At 36.4% G+C, this 10,338-nt stretch overlaps 1 protein-coding gene across 1 annotated transcript in view; it reads right to left on the reverse strand.

Moving 5' to 3' along the window:
* LOC118193321 (serine beta-lactamase-like protein LACTB, mitochondrial) overlaps nt 1-1,785 on the reverse strand; it is a 215,871-nt gene extending 214,086 nt beyond the window's left edge. Inside the window, exon 1 of the mRNA XM_085809955.1 lies at nt 1,549-1,785. Within this exon, the coding sequence (XP_085666081.1) occupies nt 1,549-1,573 (25 nt within the window). The 5' untranslated portion in view covers nt 1,574-1,785. The remainder of the gene's footprint in view (nt 1-1,548) is intronic.
* Between the last annotated feature and the right edge of the window lie 8,553 nt (nt 1,786-10,338).

Raw genomic sequence — 10,338 nt, forward strand, 5'->3', positions numbered from 1 at the left:
TTCAGAACAACTAAGATGTAAACTCGATAAAGGTTAAATTACCCTTTTATTCACTCAAATAAGAATAACAGTCGGCCCCTTCTCGGGCTTACAGGAAAGCCTATACTTGGACTTTAACTCAGAATAAGAAATAAGAACTAAACTAAAATTAACTAAACGAGACTTATCCGAAGCCAGACTCAATTATCTAACGTAGTGAGCCTTTAACTTATATTAGCTGGCGAATAACAATAGGCAGGTATAATAACGGCCGAGCGTAACGGCTTCAAGAAGGATTTAGTTAGAAGGCTGACACGCGCCAGTAAGGATTCCTAGCACTCTCTATCGAAGTAAGCTGAACCTTCCTTAAATACGTCTTCTAACTCATTTGCATTCAGTGCTATTCTAAAAACTCATTCTGGGAGTTGTAGGTAAAAACAAGCATTGAAAGAAAAGGGTTTCAAAATTAAAACTAACTGTTATAAAATTAAAATATACCTTACGTTTTCCCCCACCAAAATTTAAATGCTCGAGCATCTCTCAACGAGCTTGTTGAGAGCTTTAAATTCTACAAAAACCTCATCTAACTTTACTTTCTAAATTTTCAAACTTTCGGTTTCTCAAACTCGTTTACACTACTAAGAATCGAAGTTTAACCTCCTTTTAGGGCCAACTTTAAAAGGGATCTAAATTTAAGTTAAAATTAAGATAGAGAAAATTATTTTTACAATTTTTTTCTTCTTCATTGCTGAAGTTACATAAATCATCTTGTATTTCTTGAATCATCATCATAATTATCTTCTCCTTCCAATATGTCTGGAAGGAGAAAGTATTAGTACTCTATACAGAGATAAATTTTTACACTTCCTCGTACAATTTGCATTTTATCACTCTGTTTAGTCTACTTACAATTTCATGCGCTCATACTTTAAACACAATCCCCCAACGCTCCCCATATGTTTGAAGGCGATGAGCATGGAAATATTGTGTTGGAATAACTTACACTACCATCTAACCAACTTCCTAAAAGTACAAAAAATCCTGACACTCCAGACCTAAAAGGACACTTTATTTTCAATACTATAACTAGTGTACTACACGCGCGAAAGTGTTCTTAACTTTCGTGTAACTGGACAGCCTAGTTTTAACACATCCATTCTCTCAACTACTTCGTTTAAAAAAAAGTTTGACCTTTAAAACACTTTTACATTCATCATATAAAATTTACTTTAGTTGCAATTTTTTTTCACATTTAACTTAGTAAAAGTTTTCAGATTTACTTTACATCACAAAGTACACAGTTGCTGTACATACTTTACATTCCTTTTCGAACAATTTAATTTTAACTTTTCGTTTACAGCCATTTGAATCGTAATTTTAAGTGTTTCCGACTAAAAGGTATTTACAGCATACTTTCTCGCGAACTTTCGAACTAAATTTTAAAAATCTTGCTTTTTGCAGCATCTAACAAATGTTTTTGCTTGAGAAAAACTCCTTAGCAGCTTTGAATAAAATGCTCTAAACCGAACATCAATCCAAAATGAGAAAACAAAAAACATTTTCACTTACCTTTTTGCTTTTTGAAGTCCTCCATTGTTTTATGGGTAAACTCCTCCCAACTCGGACAATTCAGGCTTTGAACTGGGATTTTCCTTTGAGGCCGACCTTCATTTAATAATGAAAAACTTCTTTTAAATTATCTACGTGCTCTTCAATAGCTTCACTTCTAATAATATAGTCATCAAGGTAAATAAAAGTATTTTTGGTTAGGACGGGTCTTAAAACGATATTCGTAATCGTCTGGAATGTAACCAAAGCTCCACTTAAGCCAAACAGCATTCTCAAAAACGCATACACGCCTGATTTCGTGATAAAGGCAGTTTTTTCTATATCTTTAGATTTTACTGCTATCTGAAGAAATCCTGACGTCAGTTCAAGCGTTGTCATGTAATTCGTCGATTGTATTTTTCGAATTACTTCATCTATAGCGGGCAGGGAATACACGGGATATTTCGTTATGCTATGTAATTTACGATAGTCTACGGCAAATCTCTACGATTTAGGATCTGAAGGTTGAAGGCTGTTTTTCTTTCTGCATAAGATTACTGGGCTTGCATAGGGGCTGTTACTTCGGGTGATTATTTTATTTTCCGTCGTACCTCTAATATGCTATTCTATAATATTTTCTTTCACTTTATCGTATTTAAACGATTTAGACCTAATTAGGGGCCTACCCTACATTAATTTCATGATTAACTGCTTGACAGAAGCCAGGTTTCGAGTCAAACAATATATTAAAATTTCTTACCAGAGCTTTCATTTTCTTATCCTCTTTTTGGAGGTGATTCAGTTGTACTTCTGGAGGTGCTTCCCCTTCTTCTTCTACAGCGTCCATTTGTACTTGTAAAGTAGAATTCTTAAAATTTAAGATCTCGCTCGCTGCGCGTAAAACGTCGACCCCAAAATTACTGATGTTAACAGATCTTTCACTACAACAAAGTTCACTTTTTGACTTTCGTTTTTAATCTGCACGTGCAGCCCTATTTCTTTAATGCACACCCACTGTTTACCTTGGGCGACATTTACTTTCTGCCCCGTGGATTTAAACACTCTAAACCTTCGAAAATGCGTTTAAAAGAATTCTGCACCGAAAAGCTGCACTGCGCCCCAGTGTCGAGTAAAGCACGCTATTCAACATTATGTGAATTTCAGGCAAGGCCAAATTTTGTACCGCTACGTTATTTAGCCAAATCTGTGAGGGCTTTTTCTTCATATGGGGAGACCGTACTCTCTTCTCGGACACCCTAATTAGTTTAAATCCTTTTGCTTTTCAGCCCCTTGTTTCTGTGACTTATTTTGGCGATCGCTAAATGACTTTGTTTGACCCGTCTTTTTGCTACTGCCTTTTTCGGTTTTCTCACACTGTCAGTAAGGATACTGTCTACTTTGAGGTCTTTGTTGAGACGAAAACCTGAGCACTGGCCCTGGCGAAAATTTGCCGTACGAGCGTTTTCAGCTGCTCTTCTGCTTTAGAACTTCACGACGAGTTGAAATACACTTTCCAGCATGTGTGGATTCTGCACTTCCATGAAATCCTCAATCTAAGGAAGTAGACGAGGCAAAATTACTTCGATTAATTCATTATCCGGCCTCTTTCCATACAGTAAATTAAATATTTGAATTTTTCGCAAGATAAAATCCGTTAGTTATTCCACATTCGTCTGCTATTTGCTGAAGTGTTTTTGACTCCAATTTTGCTGCGCCTTTGACAACTGGGAATGCTTTTAATAGCGCGGTTTTGAAGTTTTCCCAGTTGTATGCTTCGGACCTTGGATCCTTCAGCAAGAACTTTCCGATACACTTTAACCAACTATCGGCTTGGCCTTTTACACTTGCTGTTGCAACTGTCACTTTTTGAGGTTCATTGACGAGATGTAACGTAAAATGCAACTCCAACTGCTCCAGAAAGGTTATAACCGAACCTTTTCCATCGAACGTCAAATATCTACTATGAAACAGAACCCTTCCATCGGGGTTACTGGTGCCTAAGAGACTTGAAAGATAGGAGAATTCAGTACTAATTTTCCAGTTTCTAACCCCATAGTCCGTTGAATTTTCGGGCGCCAAATGTAGGTATCCTCGCTCTTTGTCTATAATGAAACGTCGACAAACCTAGTGAACTACGTAGCGACTTATCGCTGACTTCAGTAAAACAAAAACATTTGGTACGAAAAGTCTGCAACATAATGTCAAAACTCTCGGCATTAGGTGTTGATTTATGTCAAAGTGCCTAGTGATAGTAGCATAAAGCAGCCTGAAGAGACACACGCTTTAGCACGATTAAAACTAGTCAGGTTACAATATACATAAATTATGTAATGATAATTATGCAAAGATATAAGTACCAATAAGTAAAAATGCGTAAAGTAAATATTGGCAACATGCTGATATATATACAACAGGGGTTTGTATAATATGTAAAGTTATTAGATTGCTATTATTTATGTGTTCAGATTCAAGGTAACATTGCATTTAGTACGCATGTGCGCACGTAATTGGTCTCAGGCATATAGGTGTTTATTTATTATGTATGTAAGCGCCATTTGTGAATTTATGTATATATGTGTGTATATATGTGTTTTAATTATGTCGATTTGTACGAAAGAACATGTCGCAAATGTATGCAAATATTTAAGCATTCAGTCTCCAGGTTACGTTGTATTTAGCACTCATGTGCACACGTAACCAGTTCTCAGGTTTTTATGTATTTAGGTATTTATTTATTATGTCTTTAAATGTATTTATGTGTGTATTTATGTGCGTATTTATGTGGTTAATTAGGTCGGTGTGTACGAATGAACATGTTACAAAAGTATGCTAAAATTAATGTATTGAATATCCAGGTAACGTTGTACTCAGTACTCAAATGCACACGCAATAAGTTCTCAGGTATGCATGAATTTAGGTTTTTTTTTTTTTTTTAATTTTTTTTTAAATTTTTTTAAAATTTTTATTATTATTATTATTATTATGCATTTGAGTGGCACTTATGCACAATGATACAATGATATCAAACGAATGTATTACTGCCTCTGTTCGGCCATGTAAACTTTTATTGGAGTTCAATATACGCTGGGCCCGGACACTTTGGACGGGAGTCCACCCCGTTGGCATTTGGTCGGCATGACTGCTGACGGTACGGTCCGGGCGTTGGGACAGGGCGTCCTGTGCGAGGCTCGCGTGTGGCCCCTCAAGCCGGACTCTAGATAAGGGAGGACGTGGCGCTATACCAATTGACCATCATGGTAGAGGGATGGTGCCCACGCCCTCCGTCACTTATCACTTATTACTAAAACGTATGCATTTAGTACGCATGTGCGCACGTAATTGGTCTCAGGCATAAAGGTGTTTATTTATTATGTATTTAAGTGGCATTTGTGAATTTATGTATATATGTGTATATATATGTGTTTTAATTAGGTCGATTTGTACGAAAGAACATATCGCAAATGTATGCAAATATTTATGCATTCAGTCTCCAGGTTACGTTGTATTTAGCACTCATGTGCACACGTAACCAGCCTAAGGTTTTTATGTATTTAGGTATTTATTTATTACGTCTTTAAGTGTATTTATGTGTGTATTTATGTGCGTATTTATGTGGTTAATTAGATCGGTCTGTACGAATGAACATGTTGCAAAAGTATGCTAAAATTAATGTATTCAGTATCCAGGTAACGTTGTACTCAGTACTCAAATACACACGCAATAAGTTCTCATGTATTCACGCATTTAGGTTTTTTTTAATATATTTTATTTTATTTTATTTTTTATTATTATTATGCAATTGAGTGGCACTTATGCACAATAATATCAAACGAATGTATTACTGCCCCTGTTCGGCGATGTAAACTTTTATTGGAGTTCAATATACGCTGGGCCCGGACACTTTGGACGGGAGTCCACCCCGTTGGCATTTGGTCGGCATGACTGCTGACGGTACGGTCCGGGCGTTGGGACAGGGCGTCCTGTGCGAGGCTCGCGTGTGGCCCCTCAAGCCGGACTCTAGATAAGGGAGGACGTGGCGCTATACCAATTGACCATCATGGTAGAGGGATGGTGCCCACGCCCTCCGTCACTTATCACTTATCGCTTATTACTAAAACGTAGACTCGAGAAGGGTTAAATTACCCGTTTATTCACTCCAATAAGAATAACAGTCGGCCTCTTCACGGGTTTACAGGAAAGCCTGTACTCGGGCTTTAACTCAGAATAAGAAATAAGAATTAAATTAAAGTTAACTAAACTAGACACAATTATCTAACGTACTTGGCTATTATCTAACGTAGTAGTAAAGCTAGACACAATTATCTAACATAGTTGGCCCTTAACTTAAACTAGCCGGCGAATAACAATAGGCAGGTATAATAACTGCCGAGCGTAACGGCTTCAAGAAGGATTTAGTTAGAAAGTGAACACGCGCCGCTAAGGACTTCTAGCACTCTCTATCGAAGTAAGCTGAACCTTCCTTAACTACTTCTTCTAACTCATTTGCATTCAATGCGGTTCTAAAAACCTCATTTTGGTAGGGAGTTGTAGGTGGAAACAAGAACTGAAAGGAAATGGTTTCAAAATTAAAATAACTGTTAAAGAATCTAAATATATTTTATAAAGTTTTTACATAATTAGATATATACTTTCATTTAATACCGCATGAGGAAATGCTCGTCACATTCCTTCCAAATTTTAAAACTCCCCCTAAGGTGTCTTGACATAAAAGCGTGTTTCTCACGTAAATGTTTTCCTCCACTACCGTCTAAATGTAATTTCGCCCCTTAAAGGCCCTTAAAGGATCCACTACACCGAAACTGAGAAAACAGAATTATTAGCACAGCTCCTGGAATCTCAGTTTTACACTAACAACATACACGACCCTACAACAGAAACTCTCATTCGCAACTTTCACTCCCCCATCACAACAATTCCAAACACAAACAACATTCCTACAGTTATGCCTTCGGAGGTATCTGGCTATATCAGGAAACTCAAGAGGAAAAAGAGCCCTGGTCTCGATGGCATCACGAAGGAGATGATCACGAAATTTCCTATGAAACTCGTTTTCATCCTTTGTAAAATCTCCAATCGTATTCTACAGTTGCAATACTACCTTGATTCATGGAAGACTGCGAAAATACTTCCGATTCTCAAACCCGGCAAACCATCCTCTAGCCCAGACTCCTACAGACCTATTAGTTTGCTGTAAACTCTTAGTAAGATTTTTGGAAATGCTCTGCTGGAACGCATGAATGACCATATCGAACAGCACAATATTATTCCATGTCAGTTCGGATTCAGAAAGAACCTCGGCACCACCAATCAACTGTACAGAAAAGTAGAAATGATCTCAGAGCGTATGAAGAACCAAAAATTCACAGGAGGAATTTTCATCGATATAGTTAAGGTCTTCAACAGAGTTTGGCTGGAGGGCCTCACTTACAAATTACACAGTCTGGGGTTCCCAGACTACATCACAAACATCACCAAGTCCTACCTGACAGATAGAAACTTTGTTGTTCACGTTTCAGACACAAACTCCTCAGTCTATCCCATTAGAGCCGGGGTCCCGCAAGGGTCTCTTTTAGGTCCTACTTATTTCAATATCTACGTGAATGACATCCCAATAACACAAGACACAACATTAGCTATATATGCAGACGACACAGTGATCCTCTCTCAAAGTTCATATGCTGGTTCAGTCATACAACACCTTCAAAATTACATACATGCATTAGAGACTTGGCTCATCAAATGGAAAATCCAGGTCAATGTAATCAAGACCCAAGCCATCATGTTCTCCAGAAAGCAGAAGTTCAAAAGAAATCTTCACTTCTACGGAAGTTCTATTCCTTGGCCAAGAAAGTCCTTTACCTTGGGGTGATCGTCAGTAAGACACTCTCACGGAACCCACATATTACAGCTAGTATACAGAAGTTTCGAGCCCGTAAAGCTAGACTCTTCCCCTTAATTGCTCGAAGCAGTGTTTTATCCATAGATAATAAATTACTCATTTATATATCCATTCTGCGTCCATTGTTATGTTACGTATAATAAATGGATTATGTAATTACTGTTATGTGCTTACTGTACCTTTTATCCTTATATTTGTACATAGTAATATCTGTACCATGTGTTTTATTCTGTAAAGTATCTGTGTATGTCATGTGTAACATGTCTAGTTAAATTATACTTTCCTTATATATTCTCGCTGGTCACACTCCTTGTTATTGTACGCAGTTGCTAATCGCACCGACAGTACGAATAGCTAAGAGGCTATTCACACCACCTACATTCGCGCATGAGCATAATCAGCCCAGGTACCAGCATTTTAAGCCGATTTTCGTAAGGCAGGCGGTAGCGAGAGCGAAGGTTGTTAACCCTAACTCAGCAATAGAAAAGGTTGTTAATAGTTCATCAGCAAGAGAATAATTTGCAAGTAATAATTATGTTAGAAAGACGAGGGCAATCTATATACATGATAATGTTCAGGAAATGATTAGATAAAATAAGGATTTAATGATGGTCCTAATTGCAAGCGAGGACGTGTAATTAGTTAAAAAATCTTTAATGTATTGACAAAAAGGCTACAGAAAATACTTAATTTCTTTTATTTAACAGAGGAATTTTTATGCAAACTTAGACCCAAGTCTTATAGCATAGGACTGTCAGAATGTATTATTCAATAAGAAAACTTACTGAAAATTACTATAATATTCTTATATTATTCATCACTTTTTCAGTATCCAGACATGTTTATAGGTTCAAATACCATATTTCAAAATCAAAGTTATTTATGAAATAAAACCTTATAAAATCTGATAAATCATTTGTGTGTGCACATTTTTAAATCCAAATCTCTTACATTAAATTAGTTCTTTTTTATTACATCCCATTATTTATTTCAATTTAATTTATTAATGTGTTTGTACTAATATTTCAAAGTTCTTTGAAGTACTTTTTGTGTCCTGAAAATGCCAAGTATTTCCATTAAAAAAAATAAATAGGCATACAGAATTGTTAATAACCAGTATCACATGATTAATTATTCATTTAATATTTGATTTAATCGCTTTTAACTTATTTCACGTCTAAATTTTCTACACAGAAATCCTCTGTCTAATTTTTATTACCTTTTCTCGGATGAAAATTTTCAATAAGGAATGAATTGAAGTCTTGATTGCGCCAAACACATCTCTGAAGCTAAATGTATTCTAAGAAGTACGAAAAATGTAAACAAAATTTTGTCCCCCTCCAAATCAGTCATTTAAACTATTCCAATCGTTCAGGAAAATGATAAACATTGCGAACATAGACATCTGCCCTTTTCTTATATATACTTTAATAAAAGGAAATGTGTTCCTTCTTTTTATAAGAAAAGGAACCCATTTTCCTTTCTAAACTTTTGAGAGTCGCCAACGCTTAAAAAATGATAAAATACGCCAAGGTAGTAACCCGCGTTTAAACAAAAAAAGATTCACTAAAACACTTAGGCATTTCGCGTACATAGAATCCATTCTTTTCGATTGGGTTCAAACGAGGAGGTTAGAATAGAAGAATAGTCCATTCTAACCTCCTTGATCTATTCTGGAGCAATCTGTAGCATTCTTGCTTTTGAGCAAGAAGAAAGGAGGTGAGGACTTGGTGAACGCCGTTTCCTCCAGTCCGTGAGGCTCGGTAAGTTAGAAGAAGTTGGCGAGTAAACAACCCAACTTCGGAATTCTTAGATTGGAATTGATTACTAATTCTGCAGGAAGGAAGTATTGAATGTCTTCTTTTATCGAAGAATTTGGCGATGTAGTTCCTTAGATGATTGTATTTTTGACACTCATTTAGTCTGTGCTCAAAATTATCTCGTACTTTGCAATTAACGCATAAAAAAAGGAGTGCTTGAAAGTTTTAACTTGAATTTTAGGTAGTTCGTGAGGATACTTCGAGTGAAGATTTTGTTAATTTTACATTCCATTTTCCTTGAGTCGGGCCAATTAATATTCATGTATTTAAAATATTTTTAAAGTAACAATAATACTTGGTATTCTGCCAGATGGTTTCAATTTCCCCCCTCCTTGTCTTCCCTAATTTCATTTTTGATGTCCTGCCGTGTATATGTAGGGAGGATTGGAGTATTGCGTGAATTTACCGCCTGTTTAGCTAAAAAATCTGCCCTTTCGTTGATCTCGATGCCTTTGTGACCAGGTATCCAACAAATTATGATCTTACTATTTGGCATGTTTTTGTAAATTTCATATCGAATATTTTTAATCATGTTACATACGGTGTTACAAAATTTACTAAAGTCTATCCAAGGTGGAACCCGTTTCTTTTGGCGGACAACGTTATTATCTAAAATCCACTTAGATTCATAGCTGTTAAGAACGGCTCTTAAATCCTTTCTTTCTTTCTTAAACCTTACGCCTCTAGTGGCGGGGGAAAAGTGAGCGGCTCCCCGAAATTTTTTATTTATGATGAATAATGTTCTTTGCCATTTTTTTATCTTATTGTAATGCGGAATAGCTGCAATTCTCCTAATAACGTCGTTGGAAGCAAAATGACATACCCCTAAGGCTTTTCTAATCGCTTTATTGATATATATATCGTACTTATTTTGGGAGGAGAGATATTCTCCCCACTTGATTTCACATCCGTATATGAGTTGGGGAATCATGATTTGCTGGATGATCTTTAGTAAGTCTTTTGTTCTCATCCCTTGAGTTGGGTGGGAGAGGATTTTGATCAAGTTTAAAGTGTTATTTAATCTTTTAACTAGATAAGCCTCGTGTGCCTGACCAACTGAGGTTATGTTCG

This window comes from Stegodyphus dumicola, chromosome X2 (genome assembly GCF_044657685.1).
Source record: "Stegodyphus dumicola isolate Sdum_Otavi_A_Nest chromosome X2, ASM4465768v1".
Lineage (NCBI taxonomy): Eukaryota > Metazoa > Arthropoda > Arachnida > Araneae > Eresidae > Stegodyphus > Stegodyphus dumicola.